Here is a 14845-nt window from a genome sequence, read left to right as displayed (position 1 = left end):
TATTTTGTTCACTTTAAACAACATTTAATAATCTTCCTAAGTAAGAGTAACTCATTTTCTCTTTAGAGTTGGAGCCTGGATTTCAGTACTGTGAGACACATTGCTGTTCCCAAGTCAGATGTTATGTGCTGGATGGGCTGGTTTTTGTTCGTTTGATTGTTTAATTGAAGAGGTTTTTCTTTTTTTTTTTTTTATTTTAACGAATACCCAAGTCTAGTGAAATTTTATGTTTTTAAAAAGCAACATTTACACATGCTTAATGACCTGTTAAATGCTGGCAGCAAAGTTATCCAAACCCCTGTTTTCATTAAGGAGGTTTTGTCCAAGAACTGAATACATCATTTAAAAAAATTAATTAATTGTTGCTTGGCAGCAACTGAAGAAAGGGATAAAAATGGATGCAATAAGTAAGTGCAAAGACAGTGCACCTCTCTTGTCCTTCAGTCAGCATCCAAGTACTAGAAGAAAGACCTCAGTGGAACACAAAGTATTAGAAAGCAGAAGTGAAACACATGGGAGGCTTGGGAAAGAGGGAAGTTGAGTAACTGTACAGGGACACAATTATCTTCCAGTAGAGAAAAATTCACTGTAACTCCTGAACCTACAACCTGAAACTAAGTCCAGCATTCCCAGTTCTCACATTATGACACCAAGTAACAAAGGTTCTCTCTCCTATTGCCAGAAACATTGCAACAAGGATGGTACCTGACTACTAATCATATCAGTAACTGAGTACTGGGTGGTGAAGTTTCTGTTGCGAGTTTAATGGCTTCACCTTGCTGACAAATCAAACACATGTGACTTACCAGGCATTACATAAGGACAAAAACTGCTTAATAAGTTTTAAGCTCTTAAACTGTTTCAGTCACCAAAACTTTGCCAAAAACTCTGAGCTTCTGGCAGTTGCTAAGTGTCACGAACTAGAATGTAAGTAACTGGGCAATTCAAAACTAGTGGTACTTGGGCCAGTGAAAGATGTGATTAAATTGGAGGCAACTGCACTGTGAACTACAAAAAGCTGCCAGTATGGTCAACAGTTTGAAGGAAGAGGCCTCAGGACCTTCTACTTCCATGTGCCAAGCCAGTGGATACTTGAAAAGTTTGCTGGTTTTCTTTCACTCTTAGTGATTCTAACTCTATCTAACGTTACCAAATCTGGCATGGAAATGCAAGTACAGGTTGGTGATATTTCAACGCTGTGGTGAGCCTCACAGGAGGAGCCAAAAGAGGCTCAAAGCCAATCCTGAGTGGTTAACATACAGAACAGTGAAGGTGGACCAAAAAAATACCTCATGACTACCATTCACGGAATCCCATCCACCTGACAGCAGGGAGGGTATTGGCAATAGGGAAAGACTGCATCGAGATTAGCAGGTGCTACAATGTTTTTACCCAAGGGAACGGCAGGTCTGTGGTAACTATAAAGCTTCCTCTTGCCATGGTTTACCAGGCATAGTCAGCTTACACTGAGATTCTCTGTTTGATAGTACCATGGAAGCAATTCCCACCTGTTTTATCAAAAGACTGCATATTGTAAGTTCGTAGTTCTGCTGGTCCAGAAAGTCTTCCAGTATTTGGAGGATTAGGGAAAAATCTTTCTTGTCTTCGAGGAGGAAGAACTGGCTCAGCATAAGGCTCACCTATCATTGAAGAAATCACAGAACAAGTCAGTGAAGATTTACTTCTCCCATTCCATACAACTTTAGACCAGCAAGATTCTCTTGCATCTATTAATCAGGGTGAGCAAACAAATCTTAAATAACTCAAACACAGGAATCCCACTAAGTATGTACAATAGCTTATGTTTCTCAGGACCTGCAAAAGAGAAAGTTTGTTGATTTTTGGTTTAACATACAGCAGAATTTTGAAAGGTATGATTATAAACAGCGAGGCCTTGAAACAAAGGTTCAGCATAGCAAAAAAGATCAAAGACAAAATAAGATACTCTATGTTTTAAGCCATTCTTCGGTAAGAATGCTGTTTTCCATTATGTTTTGTTGTGCTGTATTTCCACCAATTTGCTGGCATCAATCAATCATGCAGCTTCAAGACAAACTGTATCAGTGAGATCCAAGGGCAAAGATGGGCTAAAAACACAGCACAGGTCAAGGAAACAAGATTACCTCTCTGCAGTATCCTGTCAACAGATCAGATCTGGCAAATGAGAAACTGCACTCTGAGCAGACTTTTGAGTTTTATCATCAGGCTTTCACACAGATGTGTAGCAACTACAATATTGCTTGTTGCATCCAATAATTGAGGTACTTTAATCTGTGTATGTTACCTAAATTTTTATTTTTTCTAAACTTGTAACATTTTTCCTTCTTTCTTACAAGTATACAGGAAGGTTGTCCATCCCCCCCAAGTTTTAACTTGAGAAATATCAGTAGAATTCTCTTTGACTCATCTCTGCCTCCCCTGGGTGGTAAAGCACAATACAGATGTTTAGCTGAAGAAGTGAGAGTGAAGACTGATTTTGTTGCTGTTAATCATCAGAGAGACAGTATAACAGGAAAATATGTGCCAGACAGGACAACTGCACCATGGTACTCCTGTACTATTAATATAAATTTGTTTTTGAAAAATGGTATTTTTCAACATCAGCTAGTTTTTATTTATTTATTAAAATAAATTAAAACTTTTTACTTCTCAGATCTCTTATTAACTATCCATCCCAGAGAGGGATGCACTAAACAAACTCCCAGTGAAATGATGAAACCAAACAGCTAATTGTACCCTGCTAACACCAACATATATTAGCACAGGAGAAGTGCAAGTGAACATCACTGTTCAAGAAGCAGAAGAACAATACTGTTAAAAACCCCTTCCAGTGCAGTTGCATGTGCAGGTCCAAGAAAACATTAATATTTTTAAGCCAAATATACTTAAATATATATTGCAATATATATACATATATATCCATTTTTCCATGGATACAGTAGCTAAGCAGAGTTTTATACCTGGTGGGGGCAGAATTATCCTTCGTTCTCTCTCCCAGGGAGGAGACAGGGATCCAGTATCTGATGGTGGTCTGTGGGGATCAGTTAATCTATCAGAAATCAGTTCTCCTCTTTCGCTACCAGGTTCATACATAGCAGATGGTCCTCTGGATCCTAATCAAAGTAATCAGACAGTTATTTATCCAGGTATTTTAAATCCTCTATTATGGCTTTCTTCATTAAGTCTGAAAATAGTAAAATAAATCATGAAATGCCAACACTGTCAAGATATGAGAGGCGCATGGCTCCACAGGACACTCCAGCTGTTTGCTGATGATCAGTTATGTCTACTAGAAGAGTTTAGAAGTTTGCAGTGAAAAAGTCTGAGTTCAGGAAGAGCACAATCTAGAGGACCTGCAATGCTTTCTAAAAAACTAGTAATTTTACAAGTTTTGGTTCATTCAAATCAGAAACTAGTACCCTCATGATTAATCTTCTTCTCAGTGATAAAAACCTGCTGCTTATCAAACTAAAATTTTGCACATCGAGAGTTAATACCAGTATTGTAAAATACCCACATTACATTCAACACTCTTCTGGTTCTTTCTAATTCTTCATTCAAGGAGAAACAAACAAACAAACGAACAAACAAGATAAGAGCAGGTCAACACATAACTAAGTGCACTAAAAACTGTAAAAATGAGTGATTTTAAATTGCAAACTTCCTTTAAAATAGACCGGGTCTAAAAAATGACATAAATACTGAATTCTGGTATTATCCTCTATTATCCTCTATTATTCTCCACGCTAAAATCCAACCTAAAATTTGAAGCCATTGTGTGTCTTGCACACTGTGAGATGAGTACTACAGTTGCTCTGTAGCTGGCATTAAAGACATCATTTGTTTAAACTAAGTTACATCAGTGCTCCATGGTGAACTGGGCAGCAGTTAGGCCTTTGCATGGTCTCTTTCCTTGCTGCATCCTGAAACCCAGTATTCACTCTTCATCACCAACAACAGCTGAGCCACAATTTAAAGATACATTGGACAGCTCAGTTTCATTACTGGCTCTATAGAAATACATTGTCAAGTATAATTTTGCTTGTGTGTGGTATAGGTACAGTTGAACATTCAAGCTTTTCTGATTTAGGAAATGAATCAACTTTTATATGCACTTGGATATGCTTTTTACAAAGAATTAAAGTAAATAAACAGTCCATTCTAGCCTTTTAAAAATCAGTATTAATCAATGAAATCCTTATAGAAGAGATATTTGGACATATTTTCCATTAATTAAGTACAGGCTTCAATGGGTGTAATGGTAGTAGCAAATTAAATAGCAGCTTCTTTATTACCTGTAACAGATGCTGAACTCCACTCTGGCATTTATCTACAGTATCCATCAACATCAAAAATATGGATGAACAGTGTTTTTCTTCCCTTACAACCCATGACACCTCAGCTTGCTTTCACCTACTCCTCAATCTCTGAACTGTACTGCTTACACAAGGCCTTCCTGGTCCCTTTTATCACTAGGGAAGAAATGCTCTCCATGTATGATGACTGCCTCAAATTTAGAACAAAAGGAAGGGAAATAATTTACTGAATCAGTAACTTTCTAGCATCACTACCCCCAGTAAAACTGCCTCATGTTTTTGACAACAGTCTCTCCGTGACTGTAGACCAGTGAGATGGAAGTGGCAGTATTCCTTCTTCAGAAAATTAACTGACTCTTGTTCACTTTAAAATCATGGTTATTTCAGCAGAACACCATTTGTCCAAGAAATTAAAGAGGACTGATTAAATTTGGCTTTTCACTTTTCTTAATTTATGCTTCTAAACTGAATCCCCTGACCAGCCTACCAGTAACAACTAGATTTTCTATTGTACTGTTACATATTAAAGAGCTTTAGAAGTAAGCTGAAAAACAGGAAGAGTTTGTCCAATTAACTGTTTGTGTTGAGTTGGCTATTTTAATACTTTTTGTCACCAGCAAGAGGAAAAGGTGTGACAGGTTTATAGGAGAGGAGAGAGAAATCCAGAATAGATAAATTTTCAAGTTTAAGAATTGTACCTCTTCCTCCTCCTCCACCTGGAAGCATAGGTGAAAGCCTTAAAGGACCCTCCAATAAAGTTGGAGGGGAAAGAAAAGCTCTTGTTTCAGATGAAGGCCGGCCCATTGGTGAGGGTCCATATGGGGAATGCTCTGGAACAGTTAAAACAAAATACTCAAGTTCACAATACTTAGTTTAGCAAACTGTATAAATAACTTCTCAGGTGAAGTTAAAAACTAAAAATTGTGTAAGTGAAATGAAAATTGTGCTCTAATTACCATGTGTAACATATTCCCAAGTCTACTCTCATCAATACTACAAATGCTCTTAGTTTCTATAAAATACTTGACATGACCTAGAGTCACTTCTGACCCAATTATATTTAAAATGACTGGTATTTGTACATACACATGGCCAAGATAGTTTTCAAACAATTACACATGTGTGGTCTTGGGAAACAAAACTGTAAACCAAAACAATTAGGCGCTATTTTACAATTCAATACTGTACCTCTGACAAATGGTCTAACTGGAACATCAAGAGCATAAGGATCTTTTTCTAAAAGTTCAAGTTTAAATTCTGCTTCAGTTAATCTGCAAATAAACAACAAATAAGTAGTAAATGAACAAGAAGTGCAAAAGCGTTAGCAGACTACACTGTTTACTGCTAGGCTTTCTAGTTAACTGGTTAATGAAGCAAAGTATTTTATTCCCTAAATAAAAGGAAAAAGACAAAGGATGTCACAGAACTCTGAACTTAAAAATGCTTGAAAGTATTTCTCTATGCTGCTGTATTTAAAATGTAATTCAGAAGTTGAAGTGACATGTTAGATGTCACTTTCCTAGTATTAGTTATGCATTCCAAGTATTAGTTAACTTCATACCTAAAGGCTCCTCTCAACTACCACCACTTGACCTGTTAGCTCAGTATTAACTTCTGAGATAAGCTGTAAAATCATTAGATAACCCTGACATCTAGTTGATACTTACTTCTTTGAAACAAAAAATAAACCTCCAAAACATTTGTGTTCTACCACTACATTCTGCTTCTTTCATGAAATATTTCAACACTTCACATAGTTCCTAAATTCTTAATTTCTTGCATGTCATAATCACAGGAAAGCTCAAATGACTCCCCTTCTTTCAGAACTTGAATGGAACACTGTGATTTCTCTGCCCTGTTTGGGCCAATATTCATTAACATAGATCTAGAAAACATCAAATTACATAAATCCAAAACATGCTCACATGCCAAATTGCATTTCTTTAGAAGTAGATCAAGACTGCACTTACTTTTGTCTGTTATGTGCATTTTCTTTTTTTATATCATTAAGATGTCTTTCAGCTGCTCGGGCTGTCAGCTTTGGGGAATGACAAAAATTAGATGCTTAGATGCTGCTATTTATTGATTAAATGCTTCATAAACATGACAGTTCCTAGATACAAGACATTCTATGTGAAGTGCATGGACTGTATTTTCACAAGATATGACTCATGTATGGAGCCTCATGTACATCAGCAAATGACATTAGCAGCTCTACAACCCAAATTTTTGAAGAATGATGAGGCTTTCCTGCAGGTTCTTAAAACTTCAGAAATTAAATTCTTTGGCTGTAGCTGCTTTGAAGCCTACAGAAGATTTAAAGTCTCAAGTTCTGTGTAAGAAAGTTATATTTTAAAAACAGATAGTTAAAAACTCTAGGATTATGACCACAAACCACTATAGCTTTTACCAGGATTTTATCTTACAGAGACCATTCTGTGAAACTGAAGAATGCATTATTAGTCAGGAGATATTTTAAAGTTTCCTGTTTGGAAAAAAAAAAGGTAAAAATGGATTGTGTAGAAACACTCTTAGGAAGCTGTCAGTGGAACATACTGTACTCATAGGACATAACGTATCCTATTAGTAGATAAAAGAAGTGAAGTACATCCAGGGAAAATATCAAAATGGCATTGAAACAAGGCCAAAAGCTTTTATTATTAGCAAAATGTCACGCATTTGTTATATGGTGTCATGTTCTTCCAGCAGATTTATTGCTATAACAAATAATACCAGATTATCATTCTACTGTGTTCATAGGTATCCGACAATTATTCCAACTATTTTATATAACAGAAGTATTTTTAACACGCTTTTGCGTATTTCTGCAAAAAATCCATACATTTAAAAGTGATAAGTTAGAGATAATTTGATTATGTTTTCAGTAAGAAACAAAAGAAGTGATAAAGAAAGCTATTCAAACAATGAAAAATGAAGATGCACAAAGTTCAGAAAATTCAGTATTTGGAACTTACCCAATTATCATGAGCTTTTTTCTCATGCGAAGTAATCTGTGAAAGAGAGATTCATTATTCATCTAAAAAGGAAAATTTAAGATTATATGCTCTTATCAATAAATTTAACATGTGTGGATAATTTACAATGAGACACCTAAACTTCAAATTTAACTTTTTAACAAAGTTATCTGGTGATCTCTGCTATGAAATCGTGTCAGTTAAAACCAGATGACATTAAGAAGAGGGAGGGAGAGGCAAAAATAAACACCCAACAAAGCCAAGCCAAATACAATATCACAACCTAACGACAAGTGGTATTTCAGTTGCAATAACATCCCTCCTACTTGGCACAGATGGTAACACAAAGCACATACCTGATTCTCGTAAGAGCGAATGGTTCTTTCTAGCTCTTCTTCAAGATCTTTTGCTCGCTCTCTGTAACAAAATGAAGATTTATGACATTGTAATAAAAATGTGGTGGAAAGTACCTTTAAATACACTAAACACAGTGGAAGTCACAAGGTATAATTTAACATTTTTTTATCCAAAAGACAGGACTGTCACTTATGGCCATCAGATACACAAAAATTATAGCAGCATCAGAAATTCTAGGCCCTAGATTAGCGTAAACAGGAATGTAAACAAAAGAACAGAACCAAAAACCCCAACATCTCGCAACTTTTCGATGGTTTGCAATGTTTCCAATATAAAGGATATCCTTCCAGCCTATCTCCTACCAGCCTCCCCTCCCAGCTCAGCACAGGTAACAGTGTTGCTGGAGCACCAGGCTGTCACAGACTACCACAGCCAGTCCTGAGGGGCAGTCACTTGCACTGACATTATTTCAAGACCACTGTCAGGATGATGCCACCTTTGCTGCCAGCTACCCTGTGCACAGCCTCTCTAGGTTCTACACTCTCTCAGGAGGTGGGCCAAAGACACATGCATTGCTTAGTTATAATCCATTTCCAATATTAATATTTCCTTTAAAATTAAGATGCCTACAAAGTTCATGCTCTGAGTAAATCAAGAAGGGTGAATTCTGTCTTCCCGTATGAATACTGAAGAATGTCTACAAGCACTTTACATTCTAGAGGAAGAATTAATCTAATTAACTCTTCAGGAAGTGTTGTTGATCACTATTGTTCAGTTAAGAGCTAATACTCCCAAAAACATTGAAGTAAGATGGCAAATATACATTACATATTGAAACATTATGCCATAGTTTGAGAAAATGCAGCAAGAAACCAGAGCTACACAGTAACACAAAACAGAGCAAAGCAGTTAAAAAAACAACTACAGGAAATATTCCCCCATCACACTATTTTAGTAAAGAATTTCTAAGAGAACTATTTGACAAGCTTTGAGATACCAAAATAGAATACTATAACTATACAGAATAAATGTTAGCTCTATATGAAAACTAAACATTACATTTATTTCACAGAATTCTCTTAAATTAAAATTTTTATCTCTGTTCAGTAAAGGCAATTATATTAGAGACCCACTTCTATTACAGCATTAAAGCTAACATATCCATACAATAGCATTCTAATGGAAGAGAAGTTGCTAGTAATCTTCAACACCCAAATGTTCAAACAAAGCAAAAACACCCTTAGTCTGTATTATTACACACTAATTAGCATGTAATGCACACACACCCCCCTCACAAAGAAACTAGAATAATAACTAGAATAATAACTAGAACAAGAACATTTACTTGTGCTGGTGTTTCTATTAATTCTCTATTGCACTTGCTTCACTTCGGAACAAGTGATTACAGCAAGTAAAATCTGCAATTACCTGTAGCTGTTTAGTTCTTCAGCAGCATGATTAATTTTTTCATCTACTTTAGACAGCTTTTCTTCCTTCTGTAAACGCTCCCTCTCTTCTACTGTCAGCTTCCTTTAAAAAAATTCAAAACCTATGGTTAATTTTGTTTCAAGTCAACGATTTTGAAAGCAGTCTCAAATCAAACCAAACAAACTAAACCCCAAACTACACTAATGGTCAGCGATTTGTTCTGGTCCTTTTTAAAAATAATTTTCTGGAGAAAAAAAAGATTGTTACTAGCTGTTAAAAAAAACCAAGTCTTTCCAGGTCCCTCTTTTCTTATGCCTTATTGGGCACTACAAGAGAGGAAACCCACACGCCAGGCCACACATTATGCACAAGGTCATTCGGCAGAACACACAGATGCTACTGGTGCACATAGCCCTGAATGGATAAACTGGTCATCTTCCCATAAACACATTCTTAGCAGTCAAGCTGTCAAAATCATGCATCTTGTGAACATGATTTAAACTTGTTTTCTAGTCAGTCGTCATTTCCTACTTTTCTATTTCCCGTTTGAACAGAGGGAGTTTTTTAAAAGATGCCTTTTTCACACTAATAGCCTCTTTTGTGCTGCTATTTCACCACACAAGCTTATCCCTGGTCCTTTTTGGCTTTTCTAAAATTCTTTGGTAAGCAGCGTACATTTTCTGAGTTTTACTGAGGTATTTTTAAATATCATCCACACAGTCTGCAAACATATTTCCTTTCTGACTGCTCATCATATGTTCTTTTTGATAGGTTCCTTCCCACTCCCTCCCTGCACTTTCTTAAAAATCAAATGTTAATGTAGTGGATTTCTAGGATTTGTTGCACCTACAAAGATGCTAAATATCTACACAAATATATATACTACAGAGCAGATTACTGAAACTAATACTTTCAAAAGGTCCTGCATACTGCTCAGTACAGGATCTAGTCTTGCACTGATTCTCTTGCTGCCTTCAAGTCTACATCTTCTCTTTGAAGAAATCATTTCTGGCTACTAAAACCGTAATTTTACCATCATGCCCTAAAATGATGCACCCTGCTCCCACCCTGCCCAATACACACACACTTCTGAAGGTTACTACATGCCCCAGACTAATCAACTTTTATTTCTAGTCCTATACATAGTTCTGATGCCATCCTGACTGCGAGGCAGACAGCAGGGCCTCACAGGGATTCCACGTTGCTTTCTGACAAGAGCTTGGCTAGGATTTAACTCTTAGTTTTACATATATCATCACTCCTCTGACATTACTAGCTCTCTTTACTATATAAAATATGTCATCATGGCTAGGCTTTGCAAACAAAGATTTGGGAAGGGCTCTACCCATGTTTGTTGCAAGTGCATTGTATATAAAAAAAAAATATACCTCACAGTTAAAGTACCTACTGATTTTCTTTCAGCAACTTTGACAATTGTATTACATCAGGTAATAATTTAGTTAAAAAAAAAATAATCAAGCTTTCCTACTTTACTAACCTGATTTCATAGATTAAAAATCTGTTACTTCTTTGTTCCTGTACTTGCTTGTGGAAAAGTCCTAAAATAATACACCACTATTTCATGGAAACAATTTCTACAAAATTACTGTGATCACAAACATACATGAAGGTGTGACAAACTGTCTTCACAATTCAGAAAATTCTGGGAAACTATTCAAACATCCAATAATTTTCAGTCCTCCAAATCAAAGAGTTACATTCAAATAAAACAGTAAGCTTTGAATATAAAAAGAGGAAGCAGCACCTGTGTAGTTTCATTTCATTTTCTTGATAAAGCTCAGTCATTACTTTAAGTTTCTGCTGAAGCTTTTGAACTTCACTTTCAAAACGTTCATTTTCAGACTGCAAGGAAGCTTGTTGACTTTGAAGGTTTTCTATGCGTTCTGTCAAATTTAGAGAAATATAATTACATTGGGATAACACCTTTGCAATATTTTAGTGTACAAAAAGTCTGTAAAAACCTTTGATCCTATGTTGATTTAATATTATTTCAATGTATTATGCAAAATGAGGAACCAGCAACTACATTCTCTACCTGCCACAAAGTGCAGTTCTGTGTGTGATTTAGTCTTTGCTCCAAACTGTATAACTTCTTTGAAAACAATGCAGTTTTGTAATTCACAATATAAATTTTCATTTAGGACTTTTATTATTGTAATTATTTGACTAAAGAAGTAAGATTGATACCACCACACACTTTTGCAGATTTACTCAAACAAGGTCTTCCTGAAAAGCCTGAAGAGTTAACTCAGATTTGTCAAAATCTCTTTATCTTTCCAAATTAAATTCAGTCATGTGTGTTTTCCTATTTACTATTCCTGTACCTCTTCTCAAGAAATGTAACAAAGCTTCAAGTAAGCTGGAGTATCTTTATGGGATAGTCCTAGTTAGGACAGCTGGGACCAGTTCATCACTGTACAGGTGTAACCCAAAACCGTGTATTCCATGCCATTTCCCAGAAACTGTTGTCAACAGTTGTTGTCAACCATCTGCCCAGAGCAGCCTGACTCCTCAGGCTATAAACTGGGTGTTGAGAGGCCTTCCAGATAGGAGGATGCTCCTGTCCTCACACCCATTGTGGAACTCTCTGCCCAGAGGGAGGTACTGGGCATTCCTGCCTGCACTGGAGGATATATAATCTTGGGGTCTTGGGACTTTATTAACCACTTGTGAGATCCAGAGGAAGACTGCAGATCACTACTCTCAACCAGACTGCAACCATCACTCTCGACCGGACTGCAACAGCACTCTTGACCAGACTGCACCAGCACTCTCACCAACAGGTTTTTCCCCTCTCTCTTTACTTTGGACTCAGGGGGCCCAAAGAACACCACTCTGTTCATGCCCCAGCGTGCTGGGTTATACATTTGGGTTTTGTGGGTTAAAATCAATTGTTTGTCTGTATGATCGTACTTATTTTATTATTTTATTAAATTGTTATTCTGATTTATAATCTCTCTTTTGAGTTGGGTTCATTTGCCCTGCCAGTTTAGCTTTAAACCAGCACAGGGACAGAGCTACAATCAATTTAGAAAACACACTAGCACAAGGAGTACGTTTTAAGGACTATCAGAAACTGGAAAATACAGTCTTACAGAGCATTTCATCACCCAAATAACAAAGTGCAGTACATGCAAATGTGATGGCCACTCTGCTGACTATGATTATGAAAGCAATAGCTAATTATAGGTTTTAATTTGAACTAGAGTGGCAGTGTTTTCATTTCATAAGGTTTAATTCAGTATGTCCTACACAATAAAGGAAAAAAACAGAGCAAGATGCTTTTAAGTTTAATTCTCCAAATGCAGTATTTTGTAATTTTAAGAAGTATTGAGCTTGCACCCATTACAAACTAACTACAATTAAGCTACCATTTTAATAGATGGGTTTAAAATTTAGATTACAACTCCATTGTTTCATGTCCAGAAATTACGTAAAGGAGGTATTATATATTTATTAACATCTCTTTGCCCATATATTTTAAAATTCTATAACTTAATAGCTACAAAATATTCCAACACAGTACAACAAAATTTGCAACTTCAATTGTTTTACCTTTAAAATCACATATTTAAAATAGCTAAGTAACTTAAACAGGAATTTTAAAAATCAAGTAGTTATTAATTTAAACTTAATTCAGTTTTTACTGGAAGTAATACAGCCAGTAACACCATTTTACAAAGGCAGCATCTTATTAATCTTAAAGGTAAAACAACATTTAATTACCTGTAAGTTCTTCTTTAGCTTTATTTTCATCGGACAGTTTTGAATACATTTGATCTCTTTCTCCTTCCACGGTTTTTAAACAAGCATTTAACTACAATCAAAATTTTAAAAAAAGAGCATTTTAAGATTACCAGAAACTGTTTGCATGCAAAAATATCTAATTAAACATTAAAAGACGCTGAACTACAATACTGATATTACCATAATAATTGCATATATTCCCTCTAGCTTCCCCCCTTACATTCACAAGTTTCTGAAAATCACATACCTTTGCAGCATAGATCAATTTTTTTACAGTTCGTTTTTGCTCATCATCTGATTGAAGGAATAGAATAACATGTCACATAAAAAGCACAAAAAGGTTTGTGACAGAGCTTGCTGCTATTATTTTATGTTTTTTTTATACAGAAACAATCCCAAAATACCATGACAGGCACAGCATACTTCGAGGATAAAGGAGAAAAAAAAAGCAGGGAGGTGGGGAGGAGATATGCCTGTATTATAGCACCTTTTTTGCCCATCGATCACAACTCAGATTGCTCACGTTAAAACTGTTAAGTTTTACAGGGATGTGCCCTATGGTACAATAAGCACCAGCATAAGAAGAAGCTGCAGCAAGCAACAGGAGGAAGAAGGGCTCTTCTGTGCTGCTATTTAAGGGGACCCACATCAACACTCATCCAATTCCAGTGCTACCACACTGCCTGCAACAAGTAACACTGTGTAAGGACAAGGAAGCAGAAATTAGGCTCTAAGGACCCACAGTGCTGGGAGGAGCCTGAAGAAGAAATGAAAGCAAGGTTTCTGCCTAAAAATGCCAGAGAATCACTGCTTAATACTCACACAGGCTAAAGTCATTCTGCAAGAGACCGAACACCGAGTCTTTACACTGCTCTGTGCTAGTATGTATGCCACACACTGCTAAACAGTAGGACAGGTTGTTATTCCAGACATGTCTAAGCAACAGTTAACCATCCAACATGAATAACACTGGGTGAGATTTAAATATCTAATTTCCACAAAGCCAATCTTTCAGCTTTACTGCAAGTTTGTTGGTTCTGTATTTCTAAAACATCTATTAAATATTTAAGTTGGGAAGCTTTACAAACCATACCTAAGTGTTCTCCATTCTCTGTCTCACCCTTTGTATCTGTGTCCCAGTGATTGTCTTCAGTGTCATCATCTTCTCTTATTGCTGAACTCCAGTCTTTCATGTTCAGTAGATATTGTGTCAGTGACTGAGAAGAAGCCCACAAAGAACCCACAAAGAATAAAACAAATACAAGCAATGAAAATGTAGTTACCATTACAATTGCTTTTCAGGATTTCTGTCCTTTATTTAGTTCCCTTAGTAGATTAAGTGAGCCCCATACACAGGATTCTAGATGTTCGATATTACTTTTTCTATCAAAACATGTATCTGTAGGTCAACAGGCATGTCCTTGTGAAGAATTTTCAAATAGCCAAGCATGCATACTTTTGGCAAGGCTTGTGTATGCAAGGTACACCCAATTCCCATGCTCCACATTTAAAAAAAACCAAAAACAACAAAACAAACTCTATCAGAATTAAGAGTTTTTCCTTATTTGTCATGCTGGCTTCCCAGGCTACCAGACTGCTATACTGTGCTGCTAACAAGACATTAGAGAATGGAGACAGCAAACAAAAACCCAAAACTGCTTAATGCATATTAAAACAAGGAGAGGTTGTCAGGCTTTCTTGCAAGTCAATGACTAGCATCAGTCTGAATAATATGATTCAATGCTAAGTGTCATAATTTACCTTGATTTGACTCTCTTTATTTTTCAAAACGTCTTCTACATCTGCTTTAGACGATTCAAACATCTTTGTTTGTTCATTGAGTTCACTAAATCGTTCACCCCATCCTTCAGCTTCTTGTAAAAGCTGAAAAGGGAAATACCAGATTACTGTGATTGTCTACTACAAGCAAGAATCAAGGATGAATAGTACTGAGCTTGTTATGTATATTATCTATACATAAGCAGAATTTAAACCTCTTAC

At 36.2% G+C, this 14845-nt stretch overlaps 1 protein-coding gene across 6 annotated transcripts in view; it reads right to left on the bottom strand.

Moving 5' to 3' along the window:
• Nucleotides 1–14845, bottom strand: part of MIA2 (MIA SH3 domain ER export factor 2) — a 37798-nt gene that overhangs the window by 3248 nt on the left and 19705 nt on the right. For 4 of the 6 annotated variants that reach the window (XM_018082568.1, XM_018082571.1, XM_018082572.1 and 1 more), the window contains 13 exons: nt 14606–14728; nt 13938–14061; nt 13092–13138; nt 12824–12914; nt 10842–10980; nt 9077–9178; nt 7648–7708; nt 7292–7327; nt 6287–6354; nt 5505–5587; nt 5015–5146; nt 2961–3113; nt 1509–1640 (listed from right to left, as the gene is read on the bottom strand). In XM_018082568.1, coding sequence (XP_017938057.1) covers nt 1509–1640; nt 2961–3113; nt 5015–5146; nt 5505–5587; nt 6287–6354; nt 7292–7327; nt 7648–7708; nt 9077–9178; nt 10842–10980; nt 12824–12914; nt 13092–13138; nt 13938–14061; nt 14606–14728 — 1291 coding nt within the window. The remainder of the gene's footprint in view (nt 1–1508; nt 1641–2960; nt 3114–5014; nt 5147–5504; nt 5588–6286; nt 6355–7291; nt 7328–7647; nt 7709–9076; nt 9179–10841; nt 10981–12823; nt 12915–13091; nt 13139–13937; nt 14062–14605; nt 14729–14845) is intronic. The other 2 variants (XM_018082569.1, XM_018082570.1) reach the window with 2 other exon arrangements.

The sequence above is a fragment of the Manacus vitellinus genome, unplaced genomic scaffold (genome assembly GCF_001715985.3).
Source record: "Manacus vitellinus isolate BGI_N305 unplaced genomic scaffold, ASM171598v3 scaffold_6_pilon, whole genome shotgun sequence".
NCBI lineage: Eukaryota > Metazoa > Chordata > Aves > Passeriformes > Pipridae > Manacus > Manacus vitellinus.
Note: the sequence above shows the minus strand (reverse complement) of the source record. Positions and strands in the feature narration are given on the sequence as shown.